Here is an 18,716-nt window from a genome sequence, read left to right as displayed (position 1 = left end):
GTGCTACGTGGCTTACATTCAATGTACCAAAAAAAACCAAAATCAGCTTGCCAACAAACAAGAAGTTAAAAGTTTTCATACATCTTAGATTTTATCCTAAGTTTTACAACTCATTTCAAAACCCTGCTGCAAAGGAAAGAATTGGAGAAAACACTGCTTCTAACACATGCACTATTAAACATTCAGGCCTTGATTCTCAAGCAAGTTCTTTGCCTCCAGTGACAAGTTAGACATGCACACTTTGGCAGGTGTAGGATCTCAATTCCTCTGAACACAAACCCACAATCTACAACCAAGCAAACTCCCTCATACCAAATCTGCTCTGTGTGTGTATATATGGGTAAATACTGACACATACCAAAGTTTCTCTGCTGAATTCACTTATGACAGAACTGCCTCATCACGCCTCAAGGCACAATATTGTAGCACAGGGAAACTCTGGTACTCATCTTTCCATCTCTCTCATCATATAGGTTATACTGGCTCACTGACCACAGAGCAATTAAGCTCAAAAAAATTTATTTCACAAGAAAACCAACAGATTTTTGAAATCCTGAAAGAGACATTTAATTAAGTCAATTGGTGCACGTCCAAGGGCTCTCCACATTTTACAGAGAAGGAAAACAAAGCAGAGTCCAGACCTACTTCACCCAAGAGGCCTCAAGTTCTTCTTTACCCAGGAGAAAACTCCCGGACTTCAGCTTCAACCACTAAATCTGCTTCAAAGCAATTCCACTGCTAAGCTAACGGCTGCAGGAGGCTGCTCCTACATCCATTTAAACCAGCAGATGCTAATCTCTTCATCTGCCACAGATACACATGCCATTGGGGTCTGGACAGGATAAGCTCAACAGATGTTTAAGTGCACATTCAGCCTGGGGAATCATCTCCAGAGCTCAGCTGCTAGCTTCACAGGACACAGGAACTAAGGGATTTCAGAAGAGCTTTGCAGGACACAGGAACTAAGGCAATTCAGACACCTGTCCTTTTTTGTACCGTCGCTAAGGGAAGCACTAATGCCAGCAGCAGGGTGGAAGCAGCATCCTTGTGTCATACTTATGGCTCCCAGATACATCCAACCCAGCAAACTGATCCATACCTAATGGCAAAAAGAGCATCATGACATAAAACCATCAGCTTCTGCCATGTGGCCTGGCCTGCTGTCAGGAGTCTCCGAGCAGTTATGTTCTTCATGGCCTGAAGGGCTGCTCCCAAAGCAGCGCCTGGCCCCTACAACCAAAATGCACAAGGCAGCCCCAACTACACAAGGAAAGCTCTCCATTTTCCTCCAGTAAAGAGACAGGGAAAGAAGCCCAGACAAGGATTTTAAAGATCTCATCAGGATATTGACCATCCCAAAGTTATGGCATCAGCTTTTTTTCATTCACTGAAATGCACAGGACTCCTCTGAGGCAGGTACAGCCTCTCCCACACTCAGAGAGAGGGCAGAGAGATTCAGTCTGTTAACTTTGGAGGGACTCTGGAATTCTTCTGGGGGAAGATTCATGAATCAGCAACAACACAGACCCAAATGCAGCTGATCCTTCACGCCACAGCAGAGCCACACTTATCTACACCAGCAGACTCCAAGGGCTCGCACCTACCTGAGGTGTCCCAGGCTGTAGTATCGCGACTCTCCGTCCGTGGAGCGAACCACCTTGACGGTGAACATGGGCTGCAGCTGCCGCAGCTCCAGCAGCACGATGGCCAGGTAGTGGATGAAGAGCAGGGCATCCACCAGAGACACGGCGTACTGCACTATCCCTTGGTAGTTGGTGTCCTTCGAGTCCAAGATGCGAACGCCGTAAAAGAGCCAGTAGGAAAACACAAAGAGGAATATGAGGACCAGCAGAAGGGCCCGAAACACAAACACCCTCGGTAGGTCTGCCTTGGGCTGGCGGAAAAAAAGAGCCCAGGTCCCGATCAGGAGAATGAGGAGTTTAAACGCCACAGAGATGAACAGTCCCTCACAGACAGTACCACACGGCTCCAGATCATCTCGCCACAGGATCTGGGGTAACAGAATGAAGGCAATGGGGGTGAGGAAGACTAGGAGTCCGAGAACAGCTGCCACTGTTAAGCCCAGGTAACGCTTGCAGTCCAACCCAACGCTGTCTTCCAGATCCTTACTGATCCGGGCAATGTCCTCCTGGGAAATACTGTGCTCAGAGGTGCCTGTGATTGCCGTTGTGGTCTCACCCCAGTTGTCATCCTGAAGGAGGAAGAGATAAATAGAAATAACATTGAAACAATCAGGCTGTTCCTTCCAGATGTTCTATTTTTCTTGCCTGGAAAGACTGCTATGACAGCCTTAAGTTCCAGAAAAAATATACAGCAAAAGCAACACTTTAAACATAGTGAATAATCAACCCTGACAATTAGTAAAAGTTTGGAAACAACAGCAACTTGTCCAAACCAGTGACTATAAACAGGTGATAAAAGCCCATAACTGCAGAGCAGGTAGCTCTGCTTGCTGTGCCACTCACTGAATCCCCAGAGGTTCCTCTTCCAGCACATTTAACGAATTACATGACATAAGTCTTGGAAACTGTAGTAATCACCAGTTCCCATGTCCAGGGCAAGGACTAGTATTCTTCCAGCCCACAAATTCTGCAGTGCAACTGCACCACAGAAGCACCTGGAAGGGAAATTTTCATTTCAGCGTTTCAAGCCAGTTGTTTTTGTTACACAATCAAAAACATGTTCACACATTATTTTTCCATGTTCCATAGAAGCAACCACACCTCCAGCAAGTTCCTCCACTTCACTGTCTTTTATTTTCCTCTACAGTAGCGCTGCCTTCAGTAGCTGACAATCTAATAAAAGTTTAGTTAAACCAACACATTACAGGTGATCACAGAGGATATTTTCAGGTATGGGGCTTTTAAGTTTAGAGGATCCTAGACTGCCAAGTAGCTCTGGTATTACAATCCAGGCCATTGTCAGAAGCCACTTACTCACAAAGAGGCTTACCTGAAATACAGTCACCATGCTGGCAAGTTTCAGATTACATTACGTGTTCTGAAAGTCTCATTTCTTCCCTAGCTAACATCAGACAATGTCTGCATTGGTTCTCCCAAGCTACAATGCCTCCAATTGCTCCTTCCAGGTGCTGGCACAGCCAAAGAGCTACACTGGCATGTACGGATTTGACTCACAGCTGCTGCTGGAGTGACTCATGCACATGGAGGCTCCTGATGCTTCCCACAAATGCATGCCAAAGAGTGGCAATGCATGTGGCTCTGCTGCTTGGCACCTGGCACACCTTTGTAGCCGCAATGCTCACTCAGAACCACATTTTTGCTTTTCTTCCTAAGAATATGTTCCTGCAGCCTGTGTCATTAATAGGATTTACAACTTCCCTCAAACTTCTCCAACTGCACATGCTGACCAAACAACTTATTTGAAAGAGACAGGCATAATTTTAAACCTTTATTCACTTCTTTTTAAGAGCTAAAGGAAAGGACTAGACTGAAGCAGCACAACTACTTGGAACAACTCCCAACTCCATGGATTTAACTTCTAAAGCACTCCAAGACATGAATACCTCCCATGCCTAGAGCAGTAGGGTTTTGAGACAGACCAACCACAAACAGTCAGCATCTTGAATTAATATGAGGGGTTTTTGAGTCACTTCTCACCAAAGCAGAGGCCCCAGAAGAGATCTGCATTGTAGTATGTCCTGAAAAGCAGCATATTCCTACCACATTGTACTCTTTAACAGCACCTCTGCAATTCAAGCATTTCAACTATTTTATGTTTATGCATTAAGTAGTTCTGCATAGTTTCCTCCATTTGATGAACTGCAAAATTGTGCAGAAAAGAGAAGGGACAGGAACACCAGGGCAGCTTAAGGCAACATCCCAGAAGACAACAGGCAACCCTAGTCACAGTCTAGCCCTTACAACTCTTGCCACTTGAAAAAGTGGACTACAGCCTAATGCAAAAAAATGTGCATTTATATGGAACCACAGACCAGAGGATGTTTTGGGTTGAAAGGGTTTTTAAAGATCATCCAGTTCCAACCCTCTTGCCATGGGCAGGGTCATCTTCTACTAGACCAGGTTGCTCAAAGCCCCATCTAACCCAGCCTTGGAACATTTCCAGGGATGGGGCATCCACAACCTCTCTGTGCAATCTGTTCCAGTGACTCACCACCCTCACAGTAAATAATTTCTTCCTAATATCCAGTCTACACCTACCCCCTTTCAGTTTAAAGCCATTCCCTCTGTCCTATCACTACATGCCCTTGCAAAAAGTCCCTCTCTGGCTCACTTGTTGGCTCCTTTCAGATACTGAAAGGCCACAAAATAAGGTCACCTCAAGGCCTTCTCTTCTCCAGGCTGAACCACCCCACCTGTCTCAGCCTCTCCTCACAGGAGAGGAAATATGACGCTAAATCTCTGGTGGTACACAGTTGTTGGACCTAACTGAGGACTCTCTGCTCCCTAGGAAAAAAGTCTGGCTCACACATCAAGTTATTTAGCTTTGGCTTTAATTGAGGAGGGCTGCATGAAAACAAGGACTTAGGAATTCACCAGTGCCTTCAGAACTATTTGAAAAAACAGCTGGGACTCATGAAAAGAAGCAACTGATTACAAAATACCAAATTACAGGACATGAAATGAGTACATGAACACTGTTACAAGTACCAGCACACACAGTTTGGCTGGAAACTGCACGCTGATTTTGATTTTTTTTTTTTTTTTTTTTTTTTGTAAAGGGAGAAGGGGAGCCCCACAGCCAAAGATTAACAAACCCCAAATCCAGCCCAGGAGGGGCTGGATTCTAGGTCTTGGAGGGTCTTGGAGCACCAGCCATTCTTTGAAAATGAATATGTACCTCTAGATCACCTGCTGGAGCAGAGCACTGGATCCATCCTAGGTACAATCCAAATGCAGCATTATTCTAGTTTTTACCAAACCCACTGTTAATGTACTAGCTTTGTCTGAGTCCATCCTCTTTCACAACTATTTCACACTAGTTTCACATCTCTTGATTCCTTTCCCTATTGGAATACTGGTTCTAATGCACTTTACAAGATTACCTGGAGCAAATCCTGGTTAAAAACTGAAATACACATACAGCTGAAAGGGCTGAATAATGCACAGTGAGACAATGGAAACACGTATTTCTACAGAGCTTGACAGATGACACTCTGGAGAGAGAGTCAAAGTAGTGCCCAAGGAATTGTCACTGGTGCTGACAGAAACAGCACCTCACAACAAGACAGAGGTGATGGAGACCTTGGCTGTGTGCACGAGCAAAGGGCACCATAAGCCACATTGCTTACTAAACAGCATGCAAGCAATTCTTTGTTCCCACCCCCCAGCCAGCGAGCCCCATGCTCTGTGCCACACACACCCTGCAGGTCTGCTCTCCTTACCTGGCCCTCCTCGGCCCGAGAGGCGTCATTCCCGAGCAGCGGCTCTGCAGGAGGTGTCTGGATAGTGACGGACTTCTCAGACCGACTGCCATCTTTGCTTCGGGGAGATTTGTGTCTGTCCCGGCTCCTTTTTCAAACAGAGGAGGAGGAGAATAATGTTACCAGTAACTCTGTGGAGCAGGGCCTGAAAGGTGCTGCACCTGTACCTGCAACAGGTGCCCCAAGCATTAGGTCAGCCAGTTTGTCCTTCTCTTGATCAACAGACTCAGGCTGTGACAAAACAAGCTCTGGAGGAGGAAGAAAGGGACCTTGCCCAGACAAGCTGACAGCCTGGAGGCTGGGACAGACCACCCCCTCAGTGGTAGCAGAGGGGAGGACAGGCATCCATGCCCACCACCTCACCTTCTCTTAAAACACCTTCCATCAGTGCTGTGCTTAAAAGGAAAGCCTGCATGCCACAAACTGGCAATTCCATTTGGAATTTACTGGTCTACACAGTTCTCCACCTGCAAGAAAGTGTCTTGCAGGGACATGCCCAGTTAACACAAGGAATTAATCAATAGAGCTTTATTTCCTGCAAAGCAGAATCTTGTCATCTCTGACCTTAACACTGTAGGACAATTGGTGAAGTTTATTTCCGCTGGTTAATAACCTCAAGTTAACCTCTCACAAAGAAAGCAAGAACATCAAGGGTACAAGGCCAGTCTTTATTTCCAGAGCACCCTTGCAGACCTCACAGCTTCTCATCTGAGAAAGTCTCAAGATGAATTAAGCCCCACCAATCTGCTCACCAATGCTTTCCTCCCCGTTCCCACATGGACAGGAAAGCAGGCTTTGCACTGGAAACCCTCACTGTGTTCAGGGACTGGCTTAACACTCGTGAGCATCCCAGCTCTGCCTCTCTCTTGGAATTACCAAAGCCAAAAGGTTTCATGGGATGACACTTTTTCTAGTTTAAGGGCTCTAGGATTTTTATGTTGTTTTTGGAACTTTGTGGGCATCTTTCCACACAGCATTCTAAGTTTAAAAGGACAATCTGTATTAGGGGTTGGATGCTAAAGAAGGGAAAAAAGGCAAACAAGACATGTTTTACTCGATAATTGGACTGTGAGCAAAGAGACTTCATGGAAGAATTATTTTTCCAACCACACAGGGTAATTGCTTCCGAATTGCAAAATTATTTTGAACCAGCTCAGTAATAAGTTGCAAACAGTAAGTGTCACATATTTCACATGTAAAACTAAGAATGACGTAGATAAAAAAAGAAAAGAAAACGCTCCAAATAATCGGAAGTTTCAGAGCAGATGGGTTTTCAGGCTGTTGAACTACCACAACAGAAAGGACTTGCTATTCAAGTTCAAAAAAGCCTGACTTCTAATCCAATCAACGCTGATAAAGGACTTGTTGCCGACTCAAGTACCACTCAAATTCTATTTAAAAAAACCTCAACACACCATTAACAGAGTAGGCTGGAGGAGGGTGGGGAGAGGCAGGAAACCTTATTATTACAGAATAAAGAAATGGCATCAGAAGACAACTAGTAATTATCAGTTTAGGAAGTCTAACTCTTCTCCCCAGATACTGTACTCATCCCTCACCCTTTAAGAGGGGAGTTAGGTGATCTTTTCTTTCTACTGGCACTATCCCAATCTTTTTGGCCACACATAACCCCAGCATGCATCCAACAGGTTGAATATGACTGAATTAGCAGCTTCAAGTCTCCTCACTTTGTTCCCATGAGGACTTTCCACGTCTATCTCCTCCAGAGACACGGGTCCACTGATTTTATCCTGGCTTACAGCTTTTTTTCCCACTGGACATATCCTAACTTAGAGCAGTAAGTAATTAAAAACAAACATCTCCTTACCCTTGTCTGTGAGCTTTTTTGGAGTGACCTGAGTAGTGGGAGTATCCCGAATATGTTGATTCTGTATCCATTGCAGCAGACATCGGGTGCGCACGGAAGGGGCACAGATTTTATTTAGAAGATGAGTTCCCGGTGCTCCTGAGGTGGAGTCCGTGGTAAAAGTGCTTTCCTGGGTACTCTTCGCTTCCCAGTCATCGGTGAGATCTGGTCCCAGAGATTCAGTGAGCTTCACTTAAAAGGAATCTGATCAGAGGGGAGGGGAGGGAGGGTGCTTGGCTTCTCACGATTGACCTAAGAAACGAGAAACAGGCATGGAAGTGTACTCTAAGCAAAGCAAGACATCATCCCTGTTGCAGGAATTCCCTCACTCTGGCACATATCACACTCATCAAGCCTGTCCTGCTCAGCCTCTCTTTCTGATCTAGTGAAATATATGCATTTGAAGAACTTCAAATTAATTCAGTGCATCTGTTTTGCAGAGTTTAGCCCATTCATCCAAAAATCTGGAAGAGACAGTCTAGGACACCTGGTAGGGACAATGACTGGGCACAGCAGCCTTACATACCAAAATTCACCCACAGAAGAATGACCAGGCTTGGCTTTGACACCACATCTCTTCTCCTGCATGACACAGCCCAAATAACCCCCCTTTCAGAACAGCAGCATTACAGCCTGTTTACAAGGGGAAGGGGTGGGGGTGAGGGCAACTTCCCTAGGAGAAATGCTGGAGAGAATCAGCCCACCATGTCTGAACCTGCTTTGTTTTCATAACTGCAAGGTGTGCCCATTATACAGGCATTAGTTACTATACAATCAATGCACTGTGAACACCTCCCTCTCTTTGTAACCTTTGCCTCCAGAAGCTAATTCGGGCCTTGAAGAATTCAATTTTATTAAAAATCATCTCTAAATATACACATACTAATAACACTGGGGAGAGTCGATTAGAGATCACATCTAGCTTATATGGGCCAAAGCTTCCTACAATGCACTTCCATTTGGAACAGCAGCTGAAGTCACATCTGTAAAGGGCAGAAGAGGGTCATGCTTTTTGGAGCAGGGCAACATTAGAACAATTCCCAACAGTAACATGTCAAAACCTCTGAGACCGGTGGGAAGGAAGGGTAGACATCATTCCACTTTCCAAATCCACATCCTGTGTTAGGTGAGAAGAGAAATTGAAAGGAGGGGAGTTAATCACTGGTTTGGGGAAACACATGCAAATAGGGAAGAGGGAAGGGTTGCAGCTATGGACAGAGGTACCCTGGCACAGGCTGGGGCACACAGGAGCACTCTCACATGCCTTCTGCCTAGGCAACTGCTGCCTCCAGCCAACACAGGACTATGCCAGGCTTTCAGAGTGGGCAAAAGAGCACTTTAAAATTAAATTAGATCCCTCCGTAATTTTTGGCTCACAGCAGTTTCTGAAGCTCTTAGCAATAAAAAAAGGCAACCACTTCTTTCATCCCTCTCCTTCCCCAAAGACAGAGGGACAGCAACAGAAATCCTGCTTTGGCCAACTATAAGATTCCTCCACTAACACCTCCACAGAAGCTCGCAGCAGAGCAGAGCTCTGCCACATGCAAGCAGTGCCAAAGAACGGAGCCTCATCCCCACAGGGCTCCTTGGCTGGAGGGGCAATCTAAACAAAGCAAAGCAGCACCCCCACTGCATCCAGAGCTGCAGGTATTTGCACAACACTTGGGCTTTCCAGGGCTCTTGGAAAGCAGAAAGGCATGGGGATCTTTTGTGTTCAGGATTCCCAAGCTCTAAGGGCATATTGTGCCTCAGAGAATACGGAAAGGACAAACTAGGATGGGACCATAAGGCCCGGTTTCAGGAGGAAAGGAATGAGGATGGATTTAAATACAGTAAAACAAAGCCAAGGCACAGCACAGTTTGGAAAATGGCATAATTACTGTAACAAGAATAAAAATCCCCCAGCCTAGGATGTGATGTTAACACTCGTTAACTCCCTAGATTTGCACACAGCTTGTACCTTACTGCTCCAGCAATAGGCTCATTAAAGCTGATTTTTACCTCTACTGTCCTGCTAGGCAACACAGAAAAATCCTTTCTCTGTGTTTGTCTTCCTCTGATAAATGGAGCTGAGGCCACGACCCCCCTACGTTCAAAAAGCACTATGAGGAGATGGCTACACAGGACTTTACAGTCATTAGGCACCACAGACCAGAAACACCCTCAGCTGAACAAAAGGTGACAAGTTATTGTAGTCTTAAACCGCTGTTTGTGATGTTACTGGAGTCCCTTCGAGAACAGCCATTACCTTTACAGATACATATCACTGTATGGAATGGAAAAGGAAAAGGAAAAGCAAGGAGAGCTGTTGGCATACATCAGTAAGGGTTACATATTTTTCCTAGCCCTCTAGGAAAGTATAAACTCCCACCCTTTTCCTCTAACCACATAAAAGAATTTTCCCCCAAATCCCAGGTAAAATAATCAGAGCTGAGACAGGGACTGGGAATAGAGCTCCTCTTTCGATCCCTCACCCCATCAGCACAGGATCATACTTCTCTGGGAACATTTCTGCAGGTAGAGGCTGCTGTGCAAATGCACAGGCTGTCTGGGCAGGTACCATGAACAAGCACTGCCCACTTTATGGTGAGTGAAGTAAGGCACTGCTTGGGCACCAGGCAGAAAAGTCCAACACAGGAACATCAGGGCAGGCTGGATCATGCCAACTTTCCTTTTCTGTGTAAGCAAGAGCAACGGCTTTGACACAGTTCTGTGAAAAGTCAACAAGGCGGCCCCCAAAAACCTTCAAGTCTCCTGGATCACTGTCAAAAGCAGTAATCTCAGAGGTATTTTCCAACCTAAATGATTCTATGATGAACTCAGGGACTCTGCACCTCCTCCTTGCCCCAACTGCAGGATACACCAGTACCTAAATAGATCTTCCTGTTGAGGCACTCACAGGCCAGTCAGGAACAAAAGACATCTGCCCAGCCTCAGCTGCAAAAAGCAGAAGACCACTAGTAGGCTTTGCCTGGTGCCCAACTGAGACTGATTGTCAAGAAGGCTTCCAAGATTTGTCCAACAGAGTGTAGCCTGGATTGCTAGACAGACACCACTCCCAGCCACGGAGGGAGATGCACAGTGCAAACACACATTCCTTACAGCCATGCCAAGCCAGTTACCCACCTCCTGCTCTACTTCACAGCAGGAAGGCAGGGCAGCCTTACACCACAAAAGCTTCTGAAACTACTGTGGAAGAGGTAAGGAAGGGACCAAAAGACAATTAACAAGCTAAACTACATCTCTAGGCTGGAGCTTTTCCAATGGCATAGACTGGAAGAAGTCAACACTGGATTAGCCATCATCCCAAGAGTGCCCACTACTAGAGCCTGAGGACACCCAGAGAAGACAAGCTGTACGTGTGTCCTTCATAACACAACTATATCCAAACTAAGCACAGTCTTTATACACCTCCACTACTAAATCACTGTTAATGATGATTCCTACCCTACCCCTCTGGGCAAGAACAACTGGTCTGCTTAAAGCAGCAGCCCCATCATTTTGGGGCCTCTTCCCTTCACAAAAGAGCGTGAATTCAGAGTACAACACAGCCAACAGAAATGGCTTCACAAAAGATCATTACATCTTGCAGGACTCTGCTGAAGGCATGGTCTGTTTGCAGAGCTTCTGGCCCTGCATGAAACAAAGCTCTGCTGGCCTGAGGGTACAGTTGCACTGTATTTCAGCGTTGACAAGAAAGCTGGTGTAAGTAGCTTCCACCTCCGCACCACGGTTCACCACTCTCAGTTGTGTCAACACAATTCTCAGCAAGCAAATAGCACTGCTGGAAAACAAAACAAAAAATCCCTTTTCGCCCCCCTGCCACGCTTTTGTCTTGGATCCTTTCCGTGACCTAGTTCACAGCACAGCTCAAAACAGCAAAACCAACATCAGGGTGAATAGCAGCACAAGCGAACAGCTAGAGGGGAGATGGGAATGCCTCCTCTGCTCCACCATGACAGTTGTATAAACTGTACACCCAGAACTTTTCTCCAAGTAGGGCCAGCACTCTCACTATGCCCTTCCCTTACTCACTGATGACAGAAAGAAGCCAAGAACTAGATGGAAAACAATGGTAAGGGCACCCCAAAGTAAATTTTGGGTCCCTGTGCTGGCAAGGAGGACTGCTGCACCCTGCATGACAGTGAAGAAATGTAGTTACCCCTGAATACCCCAGAGATCACTGTAATTACAGTTTCTACACAGCTACACAACTCATTGTAACTCCCTCTTTTCATAAGCTCATAAATCTCAAGAAGAGGTCTTTTGAATTGCTATTTTCCACACTGGAAGCCCAATCCTATTTCCAATGAAGCTTGCTTTGTGATCGTCTTCAAGGGAGAGCAGTTTGGCTCCCAGCCCAAGAGAAATTTAAAAGAGCAAGTTACATCTTTAAATCAAAGAGGGCAAACGCAAACAACAGCTCCCTTTTACATCCTATGCTTTCCCAATGGATTTCCCCTGTGAAGCTGAGGCAAATAACTCCAGAGCGGCTCATCTTTGAAATCTTTGCACAGTTTCAATCTTGCTCTGTTTAAAACTTGCAATGAATTAGAGTTGGTTTACCAGTCAGTTCATGAAGTTGTATGTATTTGGAAGTGCCATCTGGAGTGCAAAGCAGCCACAAGTGTCCGTGAGGATGTGCGCAGAATTCAGCTCCAAACGCTGTCAGCCTCACTTGTTAAACAGCACCAGCTGTCTGTGGGGTAATGAGTGCCCACAAGCTATTGCACTGAGAAATCTTTTTTCCCTTCATTTAGTGAAACGAAGAGCTTTGCAAATCAAACACACTGAACCTCAAGCGCTGAGGGTTCAAAAGTAAAAACAATTAAGACAGCTAGGCAGTGAGGAACCTTTTCCAACTCTGGCATTGGCTTGGCTGCACAGTACTGCTGCAGCACATTCCCATTATTCACTTCAGGAAAACGAGAAGTTGCGTAACTTCAACTGCAGACATAGTAAGACCTATGAGCAATGCCACAGGAACCTCTTGCTTTTGAATTTCCTGAACAGGCCCCAGTCCAGCAACTTGATCTGGAAGCACATAAGTTCATCCATGCTCATCTACTCACAGAGCCAAGACTTCCAGTTTTAACGGGCAACGAGCTTTGGGAAACAAGGTTTTTCTAAAGTATTTGTATTTATTTCTGCATGTCATTAAATAAGATCAATTTTGGCCTTATATATATATATATATATATATATATATATATATATATATATAAAAAGTAAACCATGGCTTTTACTATATGGTAAAGGCTCTTGATTTGCAAGCCCCTCATTCCAAAAAAACCCATTTAGCAGTCAGCAAATTCAAGCCCTCTAGCAATAGGTTCTCTTTTCTTTTGCTTCTCAGAGGCTCCTCAGAAAGATTTCACAGATCCCCTGGAATTTCCAGCACCAAAGCTGAAAACCATTAGTCCATGACATGGATATATCAGAAAGAAAGGCCATTTGGTTTATTGAAGCAATCCACTGTTTAATCAGAACATGCAGCAACACAGGTCTGAAAGCACAGCAACTGACAAGAGAAAAACCCAGGCAAAACCACCACTCAGGTGAGCGGAGTTTCCAAGCAGTAATCCCCAGTCTCTTGCCCCCCTTTACACAGCTGGAAGCTCTCTACATGGGGCCATCTATAAAGCTCTTCCCTGGAGGAGGTCCTCTGCCCACTCCAAGAGCCACATCTGTCCTGTCCAAGTTTCTGAAGCACAATGAGCATTTGAGACTATCATGCAAACTACACCTTGTGCTTGCTCACTCATGGGTGTGTTCCATGCTGCCAGATCTCCTCTTAACCCCAGAGCCATGCAACTTGGCACAAGGTATTGTGGCCTCAGCCTCAGGACACCAGAGCACCTGGGATTGTGTACAGGAATACAGTTTCCCATATTGACATTTAAAACAAAACAAATGGGAAAAAGATTCTCACAAGACACTGCTGACACTGCCTAGCCCAGCAGGCAGCACCTACACCTCATTTTCAATATTTGCTTTTAGCAATAGCACTTGGATACTGAGTTAGCATTAAAAGGTATGAACTGGAAAATGTATTTCTACTGAAAGAGCACTCCCTCCTTTAACACACTTCATATCTGCCTGCATTTTCTATTTAAATTCAGAACAAAAAAGACATCTGCAGACCCTGAGAAAATCCCCAGGACACACCACAGTGGGACTCCACAGAATGAAGTCTCTCTATATCTGCCTCATGCTCAAATCTGTACAAGCCCAATGCCATTCTGCCCTTGCAAGGAGAGAGGGCAAAGGTGTTGACCCCTGAGGAAATAACCATTGATTTTTAATTTGATCCAAGTCAGAAAATTCTGACATATAGGTTAATGAGGAATTAAAAGAAGTACAAAGATCATTTTTACACAGGTTAATTTTATTCTTCCAAGCTGTGGTACCAGACATGGAGAAACATGAGCTTACTGTTTCCCACCAGCAGAACTGGACATCACAGTTCTCCACTCAGGTCTGCCCCTCAGGTCCCCACACAGCAGCACAAGCCCTGCAGCAGCACAGTCACGTTTCTGATACCATCCTTTGCTTTGGTTGCAAGAGGTGGGGGTGTAAGGAAGGCAGGCTACAACAAAACATGCAGTTCTGCTAGTACAACTGCAGTCCTTTGGTACTGTTGCCCTAGTACTGTATCCCAGTCTCACAATGACAGGAAGCCCTCTCCAGGTGCACATATCCATGAGACAACAGCCACCAGGAACAACTGCCACTACTAACCAAAACCAAAGGCCAGAAGCAACCACTGGGAGCTGCTGGTCGGTGGCTGGGAGCAGTTAGATATTTGCCTGGCCCGTTCCAGTACAGCCTGGGATTATTCCAAAATTTCAGCTATAGGAACATTTTTAAAGGAGGCTTTCTACAAGACTCCATTCACGTTTATTTTTCAAAATTAACAACTGTAGTGATCACAGAGCCAACACTGGCCTCATAACTGTGGCCAGCTAAATAGCCAAACCCCAGTGGGGGAAAAGAGCCAAGCATGGTCAAAACGAAGCTTTTCAAAGGTGGCAAAGCACTGCCGAAGCTCCCTTCTCCACAATTCTCCTCCTTGAAGTCAGGCTGAGCTCACAGGCAATGATATCACAGAACATACTTCATAACATCCTAATTTGCACTTCCAGCCAGCGTGACTCCATTTCTTAACTCTTTATAGCTGCACAGATCTTATGGGCCGTTCACTACTGACAAACCTGGGGTCAGAAAAATCCCACTGCTCCAAACAGTCACAGAATCGCCCACCTGCCTCCTCAGACCGAAAACCCTGCCATCAAGTCACTTATGCTTTCACCGGTTCTGCAATTCAAAGAGTTTAGTTCACCACCTTGACAACCTTCTGAATAAAAAAACAACCCCCCCGTGTTATTTCGCAGCAGCTCTCCTTCCCGTCACTTCTGCTCCCGCTCCCGCGCTGCCCAGCGGGATGAGCCCAAACACAGAGCAGTTTGTTTCACACGGCGTGGGCAGGCAAGGCACCATCCGCGTTCACAGCAGCGCGGAGCCTCCCGCACCAACAGCGCCCGGGCTCCTCGCAGGGCGAGGCTCGGCAGCCACAGCGCTGCTGCGCCCACGGCCCTCGCCGACACCGAGCGGCTTCTCCCGGGATGCCGAGATCGCGGACCCGCCGCCCCAGCAGCCTCACGGCGGGCAGGCTGAGCCCCGGCCGGCAGGAGGGAGGCCCCCGCCCGCCTCCCACCTCCGCCCAGGCACGGGAACCAGCGCGCAGCCCGGGAAGCGCCGGGCAGGGCAGCGGGACGCGGCGGGCTGGCCCCGCAGCGGGCACCGCCGGGGCTCGCAGCCGCACAGCCCGGCCGGGCACGGACGCCGCGGCCAGGCGCGGGAGCCGGAGGCTGCCACACCGCCGGTCCCGGCGGCGGGAGGGCGTGGCGGGAGCAGCGGCATCGCCCTCCCGCACAGACAGACGGGCAGATGGACGGACTCACCTCCCTCCCGCAGCCGTCCCATGCTGCCGCCGGCACCGACCCGACCCTCCGCCGCCGCGCCGCTCCCCGCCACCTTCCCCGGCGGCGGCCGCCGTCGCTGCTGCCGCTTTCCGCTTCCTGTGCCCGGCACCGCCCCGCACCCCGTCCCGCCCCCGCCGGAGCCACCGCCCCCGGGCGAGGCTCGCCTGCCCGGGAAGCGGCCGCCCTCACGGTGGCTGGGACTCCGGCACCTAAATCCCGCTAGAGCCGAGCCCTGCTGCAGCCGCGCCTGGTGGGGCTGTGCGGCCGAGCCGCTGCTCAGCCCCCGAGGCCTGATTTGACTCTCGAACCTCTCCCCGTGGTTCAGCCTCCTCTGCACCTGGGGCGTGCACACGCTCCTTCTCATCTCCTACCGCTGCTTCCCCCATCGCCGCCCTCCGTGCTCGCGGTGCCCAGCCCATGAGCCCCGCAGCTCTTCCAAGGCTCTGCAGCTCTCCTCCACCCAGCCGTGATCCTCGCCTGTCCTATGCCGTCACCTTCCTCCAAGAGAAAGATCAGTCCCTTGGAGCTATCCCATCCCAGGCTACGGTGTTCTTGGGTTTCCTCCAAGGCTAAGTGTATTGCCAGGCACTCTAATGCCCCGCTTTCGCGACAGCTTGGTCTGTTCCTCCACCCAAAGCCTGCAGCTGCAGCGCCCTTTGCCCCTGGTCACAAGAGAACTGCCATGAGGAAGGACCTCCTGCCGCCCAGGGAGAAGGGCCTGGTTTGCCTGAAGCCTGCCTTGGGCACCAAATTCCTGACACCACTTGCTCTAGGCAGGTGGAAAGGAAACGGGAGACTCCTATGTTAGCACAAGTGATATTTTTTACATATAAATGTTGCTCCTATTTCATTCCACCTTTGGTTTGTCTTACCCTTTAAAAATATTTAAGTTTTCAGGACATAAAATGAGCTAGCAACTGGGAATGTATGAAAAAAATCTAGACCTCCTAAATTCCAGTCCTGCACTTTGAACTGCTCAGGTATGGCCCAGGCCACAAATGGAACAAATGCACAAGAAACTGAAGGTATTCCTATTTGATAAGTGTATGTTTTGCACTTCTGTAGATGGCATCTTTTATTTTTTCCCCTCCACTTTGCATTCCCTCCCTTTTTCCAAAATAATGCCACAGTTTTATTTGTGGTGCTTGCCCCTACCCAACACCCGTAGACCATGGAATGACTTCACAATGAAACAGTCAACCAGGAATAACAAGAAACCTTTCCATACCACTCTGATTTGGTAGTTACATTACCTCCTATTTTGCATGGCATACACGCTTACCCAACCCTGTGACTGACTGGAAGAGTCTGATATCAACTGATAGGCTCCATCTTGTATTATGCATCAACATGTGTCTAAACTTGCCCAAGGCCCGAGTACTCTGCAGCATTCCAGGGACTGTCTCTGCCCTGAAAAGCATCTGACACCCTGCTGAAAGCCTGCCTCAGTCTCACTGCCTGCTGAGGGCTCTCCACGGCTCATGGGCTTGCTCATTTTGTCACATTTCACCCTGCTCAGAGGTGACAAAAGACAACAGGCTTGAGCTTAAGCAGGACACCCGTCTGGAGCAGGGCAGAGACTCGGTCCAAGGAGCAAGGTTTTACCTGTGCCATGTGGGGGAGATACTGCCCTGCCTGAAAGGCTATGGAAACTCAGGGGAAAACATCAACACGGGAATGAGGCCTTTACCCAAGGCCTGTAGCTAGACTTCTTTGAAAGCACCAAAGAAACTCTGCTAAATCTATTTCTTTTCCATGTTGCTCCACCAGCTGCTCAAGAAGATTTAGAGGATTTCTCAATACTCGTTTCATGGTTTAGAGCAGCAGGATTTGTTGCAGTACCGCACAGAAAGGAGATTGCTAGGGATGCACACAACCCTCAGTGAGAACCAGCACCCGTGCCCTGCCCAGACCTGGTGCAGATTCCCATTAGACCCAGCAGTGAAGCCCCTCACACCTAACTAGGTCAAGGCGTTACACAGAAGACTGGCAAAGGGGGAATACACTGAAGATGGGCTCAGGGGCAGATTCTGTGATACTGTCACATGCTTATGTCTCCTCATCTGTTTAAACCTTTAAGACATGAGGAAATGTTTCGTATGAGTCAAGCTACCTGTGTAGTAGGGTCATAGTTCAGAAATTTGTGAAGTGCTCTGCTCCTGTACACTACTGAATTTCTAAAATTAGAATTGATTAGAGTTTTCTTTACCTGAATGGATTTTACTGATTCATAGAAGAATTGTTTCAGTTGGAATGGACCTCTGGAGGTCCAGTCTTTCCACTCAGAACAGGGTCAACTAAAGCAGGTTGCTCGGGGCTGTGCCAGGCAGGGTTTTGAACATCTCCGAAGACAAAGAGTCCACAAGCTCCCTGGGCAACCTGCTCCAGTATTTAACAAATGAATAGTAAAAATGGGGTTTTTCTCACATTTAAATGTAATTTCATGCATCTCAGTTGGCACCTGTTCCCTCCTTGCCTTTCACTAGGTCCCACTGAGAAGAGTGGCTCCACTTTTTTACTCCCTTCCAAGTGATATCTATACACAGTGATACACATTTACACACATCAACTCCCCTCTGAAGCCTCTCCTCAAAGCTAAAAAATCCCAGCTCCTGGTGTGTCAGATGTGGCAATCCCTGAATCATGTTAGTGGACTCCAGTATGTCCGTGTCAAAAAAAAGTTGGTTTCTGGTCCAGAGTGTGTTTGTAATGCAAAACAGACTGTTCCATTCTCCTCTGCTTTGATCTTTTCCTGTTCCTTATGGAACAGTGGCCAGGAGATATTTTAGGAAGGATTTGTAAATGGTCAAGTATATGGTTTGGCCCTGCTCTATGGCATGATCTTAGATACACACACAGATAGGTGAGGAGCTAGTGCACACGTATGAAGCCAGGCCCAAACTGTTTCCTGAAGTGGCACACAAGAAAGGGATATGATTTCAGATTCTTCATCCCTTTCTGCAGCAGACTTGAGATCATTTTGTGAGCATAAATACCTTTGATTTGCTCCAAAGTTGTCTCTCTTCTGTGGAAAAAAAAAAGCAATCCTTATAATGTGAATGTCAATGCTGCAACCTCAAATTCACTGGGGGCAGCAGGGAGAGGATAGTAGATGCCCTGCACTTATTTCAGCAAGTTAATTAAATAATTATTTTCTGCTTAAGCCACCAAAACCAAAGCCTTTATCAGATTTTGCAAAAAGCAACTTCTCTCTTTCCCTAACTCTCTGTTGATTTGATTTTTTCAACAGCAACATGATTAGCATTCTCATTTCATACAGCTCCTTGAGGGGGTTGTTTCCATCCTTAGCTTTGAAGAAACACACAGGAAAATGTTACAAGTGCAAGCAGGAACATTCTCTTCCTGCCTGAAACATGAGGATCCAGACAGTTCCTGGATCCTCGGTTCACATTTGCTGAAGGGTCTACGTGCCTTCCCA

The 18,716-nt window shown here is 47.1% G+C and overlaps 1 protein-coding gene across 1 annotated transcript in view; it reads right to left on the bottom strand.

Moving 5' to 3' along the window:
* VANGL1 (VANGL planar cell polarity protein 1) overlaps positions 1–15,407 on the bottom strand; it is a 45,532-nt gene extending 30,125 nt beyond the window's left edge. Inside the window, exons 1-4 of the mRNA XM_064410235.1 lie at positions 15,257–15,407; positions 7,254–7,544; positions 5,387–5,513; positions 1,605–2,212 (exon numbers count right to left, since the gene is read on the bottom strand). Of these exons, the coding sequence (XP_064266305.1) occupies positions 1,605–2,212; positions 5,387–5,513; positions 7,254–7,336 (818 nt within the window). The 5' untranslated portion in view covers positions 7,337–7,544; positions 15,257–15,407. The remainder of the gene's footprint in view (positions 1–1,604; positions 2,213–5,386; positions 5,514–7,253; positions 7,545–15,256) is intronic.
* Positions 15,408–18,716: the final 3,309 nt, after the last annotated feature.

The sequence above is a fragment of the Passer domesticus genome, chromosome 2 (genome assembly GCF_036417665.1).
Source record: "Passer domesticus isolate bPasDom1 chromosome 2, bPasDom1.hap1, whole genome shotgun sequence".
NCBI classification, from domain to species: domain Eukaryota; kingdom Metazoa; phylum Chordata; class Aves; order Passeriformes; family Passeridae; genus Passer; species Passer domesticus.
This window is presented reverse-complemented; position numbering and strand designations above follow the sequence as displayed.